Here is a 13268-nt window from a genome sequence, read left to right as displayed (position 1 = left end):
TAAAGGAACCAGTAATCACATGCTGTCCCTCTTATTAATAATTACATCCATTTTGGACATCACTATAGCCAAGTTATATAACTGAAAAATATTTTAACAGCTGCATTTAATTACTGGAATCTTTTTTTTTTAATTACTGAAAAGTTATATGTGAAACTTCTCTCTACAGCACTTTTTACTCCATCAAACATTGCTTTAGAACAGTGGTCGCCGAGCAGTGGGCCGAGGACCACTGGTGGTCCACAGAGAAATATCACCCCCAAAGCACCCCCCAAAGTAATTAATCCAGGCTGTGCAGAAACACAAGGCTGCACAACCCACATGGCCTGCGGGAACACAAGGCTTTCATCACTTGCATTGCAAACAAGACAAGGTAGTGAGGGGAGGAGGGAAAGGGCGGACGGGGAGAACGTGCCTCGCCTGACCACCAGGTTACTTCTTTCCACTTTTTTCTTCTTCTGCTTTTGGCTGGAAAGTAGCAAAAGTCTTTCTTTCTCTCCCCCAAACTCTGCCAGAAATGAGTCTTTGGGATCCTGCAAGGCATCCTGCTCCAAGAGGCTACGCTGGCACGACAAGTCTCACAAAGTCTCATTTCTGGCAGAGTTTGGGGTAGAGAAAGAAAGACTTCTGCTGCTTCTACTGCTTTCTTTGCATGAAGCCAAAAGTCTCAGTCTCTCCCCCCACACCCCGAGAACGGAGCTGGAGACGGTATCCTGCGATCCCAAATAAAGAATGATCAATTGATGGGAAAACGGAGTGAGGAATTTTCCTGCAGACTTTTTGGAGGATTTTCTCAGGGCCTCTGGTCCACCCGGGATTTAAAATTATGAGGTAGTGGTCCCTGAGGTCCAAAAGGTTGCGACCCCTGCTTTAGAAAGGCCATAAAATCTTCAAAAGCTTTTTTTTTTAAAAAAAAACAATGCATAGGAGTGCTTGGAAGACCAGGAAGCACATATGACAAACCCTCTGTATTTCAGCCATTTAAAAAACTTTCCTGCCTCCACCCCCCCCCACCCCCCTGCAAGGGCTGACATACCTTGACAAAAATGGTAGAATTACATTCTTGCAAAGCCTCCATTAAACTGATCACATGGAGACACACCATTTCTACCATCTGGGATAAAAGAGAGACATACTGCAATAAAATGAATGAGCAGTATAATAATATAATGAAAGCAAAAACTAAATGGTTCATACTATTACTCTAACTTGATTAACATTTTTAGATAAACAGGGAGAGATTGAGATTTCACATTAAATAATTAAAATGCAAATTTAAGTTTACCTTTAATAAAAGGTATCATATCTCTGTAATACTTCTTCAGAATTACATTCTACAGTAAATGTAACAAAATGATGCACCATGCCTTCCAACTTCTGCATAACAGATGCCCTTATAATATTACTAACAAAGTTACTTTCTTTCTGAACTGTGTTCTTCATTACTTGGAAGGACCAGTTAATTACATTTCAAAACACTGCAGGCAGACACAGTGGAAATATTTGAAATTTAAATCAGTCCCATTGGCAGTCTAACAGGATTTATATATTAGGCATTTCTCATGCCATGGGTTTGACAAGCGATCGCTTCTAGATTAAATGGAATGAAGCACATACGCATTGGTGACCATGTCCTTTTCTATCTTCCACTGTAAATTTCTACCCAATCATGGTGGTATTTATCTACAACTCATTATGTTCACATAAGGATTTTGTAGGTAGGATACATTTTGTCACATGCTGTATTTATATGAAGTATTGTGCAAGCATCATTAGTAATATAGCATAAATGTGAACCTGCAAAAGAATCTATAATAATAGACCAGCTATAGCAGAAGTAGGCTAACTTTCCCTTTTAGCCATACTTCCTCATATTTAAACAGTCTACCTAAAAACAAAATCTATAAAGCTAGAGGATCTAAAGGACCCTTCCTTCCTTTTGTTTAATTCAGGGGTGCCAAGCTTGCATCACATGACAACAACGTGATGTATCACGACTTTTTTCCCTTCACTAAACTGGGAGTGGGCATGGCCAGCTCATGACACATCCAGCCCATGGGCCACGAGTTTGACACCCGTGGTTTAATTGAATAGCATTGCTGAGGCAGAGAGAGAAAGAGTGGGAGGGAGAGGGAGGGAGGCAGAGAGAGATCATAATTATTAAAAACAATAAAGAATAAGTACACATAACTTCAAGTCCTTTGAGGATCACATCAAGCTTTGGATGTCATTCCAAAATTGGCTATAATCAGGACATAATGGGACAATTTAAAGTACTAATTTTTTTCTATAAGCTCTCCTTCCCCCAAATAAAAAAAATGCTTCACTTTTTAAAATTCTTGATTAAAACAACCAGGTCTTATACCAGGTTAGATATTTGAGCTGAGTTTTAACAAGTTATGTTAAACAATATCTAGCCAATATGAAGATGTCTATGAGTATAAACTGTGCACTTCTGCAAATTTATTTCTGTGCATGTACATGTAGTTGGGATCATTATATCTGACTCACCACCTTGTTATGTGCCATCAGCTGGAGGATGCTTGGTGTTACTCGGCTCCAAAATTCCAGAGCTGTGAGGATTGCTGTAAAACTAAATTCATTTTGATTTTGGACTGTGGGAGCAACTGCAGCTTGTTCACAATATACTGTCCACAGCTGAGCAAATATAAAGGCATGGAAGAGAGAACACATATGCAAGACAGATGTCTGCGGGAAGAAAAATAAGGAAAACAAAGTCTTTGTTTTGCTTGAAAAAACACTTTAAGGAATGTATATATTGTCTTTCAGAATATAACAGCATAACAATTCATTGTTCTAGTAGATACACACACATACACATAATCTGAAATTATAATGAATCTGTCAAGAATTTTCTGAAACTCTCTTTCCTGTCAGAGGAGTGATATGACATTCATACTTAAATTACTAGTTTATATTCATGCACTGAAACAAGGCAAAGAAATAAACAAGCTTGAAAACTCTACATGTTGGAAAAATAAATAGTAGAAAAATTCTCATTAATGAGGGAATACCACAGCTTTTGTTAATTTTGACAGTAATTATGCAACCTTAAAAATAGAGGTTCCAAAGAAAAAAGCTGAGTAATTTGCTAAGTGAACTTGAGATTGGTCAGGTTTACTATAAATATTTTTCATATACTTAATCATCTCATCATCTGTCACTATAAAAATTACATTTTGATGGCAACTTCTAGAACAGGGGTGTCAAACTGGCGGCCCATGGGCTGGATGTGCCACATGCAGGCCACCACCGCCCCAGCCCTGCGAGAGGGGGAAAGTTGGGAAATGTCATGTTATGGCAACATGACACCACGATTTTGACACCCATGTTCTAGAAGGATTTTAGGATCATGCTCAAGACTGTACATTCATTTTGTTTAGTGGTATATTATAAAGTGATCATCATCCTGCAAATTTCTTACCTTGGATTGCTCCGGAAACCCAATCAGGATGACAATTAAATGATCAGCAACATGGGAACCTGCATCCAATGGAATGGGCATACAAGCTGAAGGGGAATTCGGACAGACAACATTATGTGTCAGAGACCCCAACAGTAGCCAAGAGAGCAGTCGAATATGAGACACACATTCAATGAATTCTTTGGGCCTGTAAAGAAAGAACATATATTTTGGTTTCAAGTTTATCAAATATACGTATTATTTGAAAAGCATATATACTAAGAATACCATTCTAGATAATCAATTTATGACTAATATACCATTATTACTATTCTAATGTAGATGTCTGCCCTTGGGATTGATGACTATCCTAGGGATATCATCTTTTGTTGAAAAGACATGGCAAGAAATTGAAGTAAAAATTGACAATTAAACAAAAATCTTAAAACAGCACAGAGAAAAACATAACACATCCAAGGCCAATCTCTTCCTGCCAATAGCTCAAACAACAGGGGTTATTTAGCATCTTGGCACAATCCCTGTAGGAAAAAAATTTTTTTAAGCACCTTATGTAATATCATGAGGTTCAAAATCATCCTAATTCTTTTGGGGGTGGGTGGGAAATGCTGTTTCATAAGGCATACCCTGCGACAGAGAAAGTATATTTCTGGCATCTCATATAACTATGTTATTCAAAATAAGGCATGCCCACCTTGTAGGATCTTGTGGGATGGGTGGAATTAATTAGCCAATCCCAAATAACTTGGATGCCATCCATTAAAACTTTATAGGTAATAATCAACACCTTAAATTACATTGGAAGATTCCTGGAAGCCAATGCAGTTTACAAGGAATGGGATTATATGCATGTACGTGTCAGGTCTGCTGCTGGGACTCTGCCATTCCGATGAAGATGAGGGGAAGAGGTTATTGGGGTTGCATTCTCTGCATGCTTCCACTTTTGCTGTAACTGCATGGGATTTAGGGAGCGGGGCTATCTTGAAGACAGATGGGCTTCCTCCCAGCTGATTCTAGTCATTAAAGCTCCTGAAGTTGGGACAGCTCCGAAACAAAAGAGAACAAAAGAGAAAGTGTGCCGGTTTGGTGTTGGATAATTTTCATATATTGGATTTACAGAAATGCTTATTAAGGTTCTGAAGCTTTTGGGAAGAAGAGATAAAGTAAAAAAAATAGCCAAGTTTTAAGACATTAATTGAAGGGACTAAAGAGTAAGAATATTACAAATAAAAGGCAAGAATATAAGGTTGGCTTGTTTGATCAAGGGTAAAATAGATATATTTGGTAACTTGTTATGGATTTTTGCTGATCAGTACTAAAATGATGAGGTCACTACAATCTGGGGATGAACTGCTATCCAACTAATGCTTTGGAGTTCTCAAAGCACCTAGGCAGCATTGGACTGGTGAAAGGCAGTGGGGTTTGAATTGGGAAGAATAGCTTAACGCTTTGTGCAGATTCTGATTCAAATTCAACCTGACTTCAGATTCAACCTGACTTCTTTGCAATCATTTTCTCTCAGTAAAAGTTCCTTTTGATAACTAATAGTTTCAAGAGTAGCTGAGGCAGGTCCTTACATTACCGTAGTGTATCCATTAACTTCTGACACCACCACATTCTAGAATCATCATAGCTGCTGACTGATCTTCAAGAGCAGCCCCGGGTTAGTATGCTGTTTAAGTAGAATTCCCACTTTTGACCTTTTTGGATAATGATATGATAGCTTAGCAATATTAGGATTCCACCACCCACCCACCCCAATTATCTGCAGGAGAATCAGTTATTCTAGCAGTCAAACCATAATACTTTGTCACTAAGTAGTTTCTCATGTACAGTATATATCTTCCATTTTGATATATAAATTGTAATATAACACCTGTTGGATCCATGGTTTTAATGATAAGAATATGTCTATACCAGTCATGAATGTGCAAAGTTTCCTCTTTGGCCCACCATTTGGTGACCTATTTCAAGTTTGTATCTTTAATCTAGTCATGACCTAGGCTTTTTACCCTTGTTGCATTGCAGATGGAGGATGATACAGCCAAGGCAGGTAACGAACCACAGCCTTGTTATCCCGGTGGTTGCCACGTGAGATTTCCATTGCAGCAATCTGTGCTAAGCCCACTTTTAGATGTCCACCAAAAGTATCTTCATGCAATGGCTGGGAACATGTTTTCATGTGACTCTGTAATGGAAAGGCAGGTTGTTTAGATCAGAGGTCTCCAACCTTGGCCACTTTAAGACTTGTGGACTTCAACTCCCAGAGTTCCTCTGGGAATTGAAGTCCACAAGTCTTAAAGTGGCCAAGGTTGGAGACCCTGGTTTAGATAGTAAAGTTATTTTAAAGGCTACAGAACTTGCACAATTCAATTGAAAATACACTATTTATTTACATAAAATTTCCCCAACCTTAGGTCTTCCAGTAATGTTGGGAGCTGCAATTCTCAGAATTGAATCAGAAAATGGTTTATATTAAAGGTGAATAACTCTTTATCTTTAAATATAGAGCTATTATGATGATAAATCTTGGGAAATCCATTTACAAATTACTATCATGTAAATAAGCTGGCAGCTAACTCTGCTTACCTTTTTGTCCTCATTATATATTTCAATAAGAATGATTTCATCATTTTTCCCGTTACTAATCTGCTCAAAAGTTACTTAAGCCATTAGAAAAATAACTCTGAAAATCCTCATCTCACTTCTTCCCTCAGTGGATCTGCTCTCATTCACTTCATTTCCCATTCATTTATTTCTATTATGAATTGCTCATGTTCAGGATGCATAAAGTTGAAAGGACAGTTAAAATTCCTGTTGCTGTACAATGGCCATAACCGAAGTTATCTGGGAGTTTGTTCTTCCCATTTTTTAACATTTTAAAATCATTTAAAGGTCACTCCAAGTAATATATCAGTTTAGAAGTAATATTCATTTTATACCATTTAGCTTTCACAACATACTCAGTGGCATCTATAACAATATATTTATATTAGTTTTATGTGAGATGCAATACTTGTTATTATTTATTAATATCAAGTTTAAAATATTAAAATATTAATTTATAATTTAAAATATTAATTTACGGCACTATAATCTGCTATTTTCAACAGTTTACACAATATACAATATAACAATGTAAATAATGATCATGAATCCTTAAAAAGAACAAAATTAATAGAACAAGGAAAAAATTAAAAGGAAATTGATTGCATAGTACTTAAGCTTGGAGGAGCCCTCCAAAATAACATTAGTGTTAATATTTTTCTGACAAAATGAGACCAGACTAATTTTCATGGGAAGCTATTCCAAAGCACTGGTGCTGCTACAGAGAAACGTTGCTTTCTAAATTCAGTTTCTCTCACCTCTTGGAAGCACAGAACTATAAAAAGTTTTACGCTGAAAGATCTAGCTGGATCAGAAAATTCTGGTGGCAGGAGGGGGTCCTGCAGGTACCCAAGTGACAAGCAATAAAGGGGTATGTGAAAATCTAGAGCTATATCTAGAAATAGACTCAAGCTGCTCCTATGATATCAAAATGGAGATGCATCCATATTTATGATCTGACCACATTCATTCTTCTCTGTTCCCTCTGCAAAACAACGTTTTGTGGATTCATGACTGGAACCAGCAAAGATGAAATGCTAAAAATCTTAGACCTCCTGACTTTGAAATTATAAGATGAAGATGGCTTGCTAAAAGATAACTGCAGTGGAATAAAGAGCCAGTGAGTAATTTGGCTCTTTGTAATTCCTCTCTGGATAAAAAAAGATCTTAAGTTTGCCCACAAGTGCTCCATATATTGCTTCTTATGTGTAGGCCTCAAGACAGTAGTCTCTGGTGGGAGATAAGAGAATAGCCATTTTATTCAAACCACAGCTGACACCTTTAAGGACAAAGGGTCCTTTTAAAAACATTGTCAAAAATCTATCCTAAAATCATTTTGTAGATATAATAAGAAAGAAGTACATCTTAAGAGGGGGCGGAGCTGGCGTCGCGATGATACGGCATGTGATCTTGGAGGTCTGAGATCGCTGCTGATATCTTTGCTCCCAGACGGTCCAAGTGGATCTAAACTGTCCCGAAGAGATGGTGAATGTAAAGAGCACATCCTGTCGATCCCAGGGATATCTCAAAGTCCCTGATAGATCCAGGAGAAGCTCTTTTTGCCAGCGGCAAAAAGGCAGCCATTAAAGCTGCTGATGTTGGGACAGCTCCGAAACGAAAGAGAACAAAAGAGAAAGTGTGCCGGTTTGGTGTTGGATAATTTTCATATATTGGATTTACAGAAATGCTTATTAAGGTCCTGAAGCTTTTGGGGAGAAGAGATAAAGTAAAAAAAATAGCCAAGTTTTAAGACATTAATTGAAGGGACTAAAGAGTAAGAATATTACAAGTAAAAGGCAAGAATATAAAGTTGGCTTGTTTGATCAAGGGTAAAGTTGATATATTTGGTAACTTGTGGTGGATTTTTGCTGATCAGTACTGAAATGATGAGGTTTTAAGAATTTGTTTATAGATAAGAGATAGGATATGCAAAGAAGTGATCATTTTTTGTATTTTTAAGAGAAAGTGATACGTTATTGATATTTGTTGTAATGAAGCAGGTTTCATTTCTTTATATTTCATTTCTTTATTGTAATTTTGTCTTTCTTTTTTATTTTTTCTATTTTCTGTTTTTTTCTACACTTCTTTTATTTCTGTATTAGTTTTTTATCATTTAAGTTGTAAATTTTAAAAAAATTAACATTAAAAAATTACCTACAGAGGTAATTGTCTAATCCTGAAAAAGAAACTATGTTTGATAATAGATAAATTTCCATGGCAGGTATCAAAATGCTCCTATCTCCATCAGAGGAGGCTGCTAGAAGGGTTATATAATTCAGAATGGAATAGTGGAATTCACAAGAAGAAACATTACAAGCAGAAACTTTAGCAACCATAAAACTAACACAATTTCTGTTTTATTTGAGATGCTCGTTTTTATTTTAGATTTTTCACAAACATGATACTAAAATATTCCTCATTAAATAGATAATATAGAATTTCATAAAAATGAAATAAAGTGACATTGAGTTGATTTTTCTAAACTCACCTTTAATTTGGTTAACGTATGCATGTCAGCAATAAAATCCAAAACTTCACCAATGTACTGCCTCATGCATTCCATGGCTGCTGTTCCACACTAAAATTTGAACACAAATACTTCACTTTACCCCAAAGCATAATAACATAAAACACCAGCCCAACACCCAATACCAATGGAACTCTGTTGACCTTAAACCAGATTGTCAACTTCCTCCCATTTCATTCAAAAAATCATATAACGCTTCTGGGAAATGATCATATCACAATGGAAAGACACAAAGCACATAGTTTCTGATAGCCCAATCTACCAGAATCAGGGGTACAGTGCAATTATCTAGATTAGACCATTAGGTTAGACCAGTAAGACGGACTTTCCCGGTTTGATACTTCTCACAATCAAATACTCAACTGAAGAAACTATGTGCTTTGGGCTGGCTCAGCGAAGAGCTTTATGAAGAAGGCTCAAAATCTAAAGATCCCAGGAGTTTGGTGGAGGGAAGTGATATCATTAAACTGGCATTAAAGCAACATAGGCTTTGTAGTGTTAAGGGCTTTGAAAGGCAACTTCAGTTCTAATGTAACAGGCAGTCATATGATTCAAACTAGTTTCCTAAAACCTGTTGCTAAATATATTTACATGGAAAGTTACATTTCTCTCTCTCCCCCTCCCTCTTTCTCATATGTCAGATATCAACAGAGAGTAATCTCATTCCCTGATATCAAGCAACCCCAGGATTTCTGAAGGGGAATTGTCACACCTGGTTTAGAATGTAAAATGACAACACCGATTCCTAAATGAAGTCATTACACGTTCATATGCTAACCAGTACCTCCTGTCCAAAGTTGCCTATATGGAATTTTAGGGGAAAGAGTGACAGAGCCTGGGAGTGGGGAATGAAGTCAAAAAAGGAATCAGCCCAGCTCTACATTGGCACCAGCGGACTTAGTCCAACTTATCTTGAATCCTTAACTAGTGCCCAAATAGTGCGAATTAATTGACTAGATTTGTGTGCATAGGCATGAGCAATAAATAATTTTAAATATTAATTAAAACTTAACATGTGGTCCTGGTCTTTTGCATCTGAGAAGAATGTGGATATACAAAAAAACCAATAAACGTGACTGTAAGTCACCCAGAGTTACCTTGAGGAAAAATGGGCAGCCTACAAATTTTTATAAATAAATAAGTTAAGGGTTATAAACATGTATACTATCCGATTAATCTTAAAAGGAATATTGCTCACTTAAGAATAATTCATAGAGCACTAAATAATTCCACTGATTGTAGTAAGAATAAAATCAAGCTACCATTAGCCTTGGGTTATGTAAATTACATGATCATAAAGTGCAATGCTGCATAACTGCACTGCTTAGTGACAGCAATTCCAGCCATCCCAGTTGCCATTATTAAATGAGGACCATGTGGGATATTAAGCAAGAACCTCACATGACTGCACTTCCAACTTCCTACCAAATTCCCCATTGACTTTATTTGTGGAAAATCAGCAGGGAACACAAGAAATCACAATCACATTACTGGGGGGGGATGGCTGGAATGCCAAGGATCAGTCATGAGTACTATTTATTCAGTGGCATTGTAATTCTCAATGGTCACTAACAGAGTTGTTGTAACCTGAGGACCACTTGTATTGTATTTTTAATAAGAAAGTTGGCAGTAAAGGGAAAAAAACAAATTAGAAGGGACCTAATAAATTTTGCAATACTTCAAGATAATTAATGTATGGTGGACATGTATTACACCTATTCAACAAACAGCAGTTTCCATTTACAAAACTCACTTGGAGATTAGCTGTTGAAAGTTGGAAGCAGAAAATAAGGAAGCAACAATAGGAGTTCCACTGCTATATTTTAATGACTGACCCAAGTGCTTCTCACTTCTCTGTATAAAATTTAAAATCTACATGAAGGTGAATGACACCACTTTTTGTCTTCTCCACTGTTCTGCATATCAGTTTACTTGACAGAACAACGAACAGTAAAAATAAGGTCACTGAGAGTCCTGTCAAACTATTCTCCATCTTCCAGTGAGTTTGGATGAAGAATTCCATACACTGCTTCTGTCAAGCTGAACAATTTGATGCTAAAAGAAATTGGGCATTGCCTCCTTGAATACAAATGATTCTATGCCTATAAAAATGATTCTTCTTTATTGCATTCTGCTTCTCTACCTTGTATCAAATACATTGATTAAAATTAGAATAAGCACATTCTGTTACATTGCTACCTTTCTACCAGATGCTTCAGTTCGTCACAACTCAAAGATCACATCACTTGGAAAATAATATTAGTCATTTGAATCGTGGAAGTATGAAAGGTTTGGAATTTCATTTTGCAAACTGATTCACCCTTAATCTCATTGTCAGAATTTCTCAGCCAGCACTTCCATGGCGGCATGTTGATTGGAAATTCTAGAAGTGGTAGTTCCACCAGAACTGAAGGGTTTCAGTTGGGGAAGTCTTTAGAAATCCATGTTCTTCACATACTATATCTAAATGGAGAGCCATCACATGAACAAAAATAGATTTCTACTTCATCAGGTTAAAACAATCACCGATGCTTATTGAAATAAGTGGGGATTCTTTAAGCCATAATCTAACACTTTTGGCAAAAGCTAGACAACAAATAATCAGCCTAAAATTGTAATGCTAATTAGCAAGCTACATTTTTGTCAGATTTATTCCATGGATGTAATCCAGTATACAAACTGGTAATTTTCAATGACTGCCGCAGAGGAAAAATGTAACGTCTATATCTGGCTCTGTATAAAATTGGAGTGCAGGAAATTGGGGCTTTTAAACACTTACTCCAGGGAGAGAAGCAATCATTTGCTTGTGTAAGATCATTGATTCGGCTAGCTTTGTCCCAGCATCTGCGCAAACAAACTAATGAGAAATAAAAGGCAAAATGCAGTTATCGGTTATCATTTTGCTGATATTTGCAGTTAAATTTGCAGAACACAAATGGCTAAACTCTGAATGGGAATGATGTCAGTTATTCAGATTCAAACTATATAAAAATTACTGTGTATTGTTTTCCCCAGTTCCACATCCACAAATTTAACATGTTTCATTCAGCCCCATTACACAGACATCTAATTCTGTTGCCGTCGTGTGAATTATAGTTGTAAGCAATGTGGGTTTTCATTTCAGAGCAAAATATTTGAAATTTCTTGTCCATCTTCATGTGTTTTTTCTTACTAAGGGCTTCTGATGTTTTTCTACACTCATTCAAATTAGAAGTAACATTGTATTATTGAAGACAATCTATATCAGGCTTGTCCAACCCGCGGCCCACGGGCCGCATGGGGCCCAGGTCGCCTCGTAATACGGCCCAGTGCCCACCCCAACCTTTGTGCCAGAGCCAGCGAGGAGGAGGAGGAGAGGCAGGAGCGAGGTGGGGCGAGGCGAGCGCCAGGCCAAGCAGCAAGAGAAAAGGCGGGCGCCGTCAGAGCGCCACCTCCTGCTGTTGCCGCCACCGCCACCACTTCTGCCACCGCCATCGCTGCTGCTGCTGCCCCCGCCGCTGCTTCTGCCCCCGCCGCCGCTTCTGCTCCCACCGCCGCCACTTCTGCCCCTGCCGCCACCCCGCCAACGCTTCTTCCCCACCACCGCTGCCGCTTCTGCCCCCGCCACCGCTGCTGCCCCCACCGCCATCCCCGCCGCCACTTCTTCCCCCACCACCACTGCTGCTTCTGCCGCCGCTGCCGCTGCCCCCGTGGCAGGGGCAGTAGCGGCGGCAGTGGCGGGGGAAGAAGCGGCGGTGGCGGGGTGGTGGTGGGGGCAGCAGTGGTGGCGGGGGCAGCAGCAGTGGTGGGGGAAGAAGCGGCGGCGGGGGTGGCAGCGGGGGCAGAAGCGGCAGCAGGGGCAGAAGCGGCGGCAGCGGCGGGGGCAGCGGGGGCAGAAGCAGCCGCGGTGGCGGGGAAGAAGCAGCGGCGGGGGCAGAAGCAGCAGCGGGGCAGAAGCGGCAGTGGCGGTGGGGGCAGAAGCGACAGCGGGGCAGAAGCGGCAGCGGGGAAAAGCGGCAGCGGCGGTGGGGGCAGAAGCGACAGCGGGGGCAGAAGCGGTGGCGGGGAAAGCGGCGGCAGTGGAGGGGCAGAAGCGGCAGTGGAGGCAGCGGCGGCAGGGGCAGAAGCAGCAGCGGTGGCGGGGGAAGAAGCAGCGGCGGTGGTGGGGCAGAAGCAGCAGCGGTGGCGGGGAAGGCTTCTGCCCCCTCTGCTGCTGCTGCTTCTGCCTTCCAGTCCTGCCTCATCCAGCCGAGCCATTTGCAGGAGGAGAGGTAGGCGCGAGGCGGGAGAGCTTTCTCTCCCCCCCAAAAAAAAATTTGGCCGGAAAATAAACCGTGATAAAAAAACTGTGATAAAAAAACGTGATAAAAAATAAATAATTTTTAATTAATAATTAATAATAAATAATAAAAACATCTCACTAACTTCATTTCCAAATAAATTTAATATGTTAACTATGTTTTCTATCGTTTTTTTGGATGATCAGGTATCGTTACTGTTATTTTATTTTATGTGCGGCCCAAACCAAATTTTCATCTTCTAATGTGGCCCAGGGAAGGTGAAAGGTTGGACACCCCTGATCTATATACTACTAAAACTCTTATTGTCGTGATCTTTACTTGGACAGAACAGTGCTTCACAGGGAAACAATTTTGAACCAAGATACCTCCATTAGGCTGACTTACAGAATGTAAGAAAATCTGGGATCTATGA

General features: G+C 39.3%; 1 protein-coding gene across 12 annotated transcripts in view; it reads right to left on the bottom strand.

Annotated features, from left to right (window-relative positions):
* The window catches only part of UNC79 (unc-79 subunit of NALCN channel complex), a 133872-nt gene that overhangs the window by 11071 nt on the left and 109533 nt on the right, over window positions 1-13268 (bottom strand). For 8 of the 12 annotated variants that reach the window (XM_087922118.1, XM_087922120.1, XM_087922121.1 and 5 more), the window contains 6 exons: window positions 11356-11433; window positions 8538-8627; window positions 5455-5630; window positions 3446-3632; window positions 2512-2709; window positions 1037-1135 (listed from right to left, as the gene is read on the bottom strand). In XM_087922118.1, coding sequence (XP_087778244.1) covers window positions 1037-1135; window positions 2512-2709; window positions 3446-3632; window positions 5455-5630; window positions 8538-8627; window positions 11356-11433 — 828 coding nt within the window. The remainder of the gene's footprint in view (window positions 1-1036; window positions 1136-2511; window positions 2710-3445; window positions 3633-5454; window positions 5631-8537; window positions 8628-11355; window positions 11434-13268) is intronic. The other 4 variants (XM_087922115.1, XM_087922116.1, XM_087922117.1 and 1 more) reach the window with 3 other exon arrangements.

The sequence above is a fragment of the Pseudonaja textilis genome, chromosome 1 (genome assembly GCF_049901715.1).
Source record: "Pseudonaja textilis isolate UNSWEBS1 chromosome 1, rPseTex1.2, whole genome shotgun sequence".
Taxonomy (NCBI): Eukaryota; Metazoa; Chordata; class Lepidosauria; order Squamata; family Elapidae; genus Pseudonaja; species Pseudonaja textilis.
The sequence above is the reverse complement of the archived record's forward strand: the minus strand, read 5'-3'. Positions and strand labels throughout refer to the sequence as shown.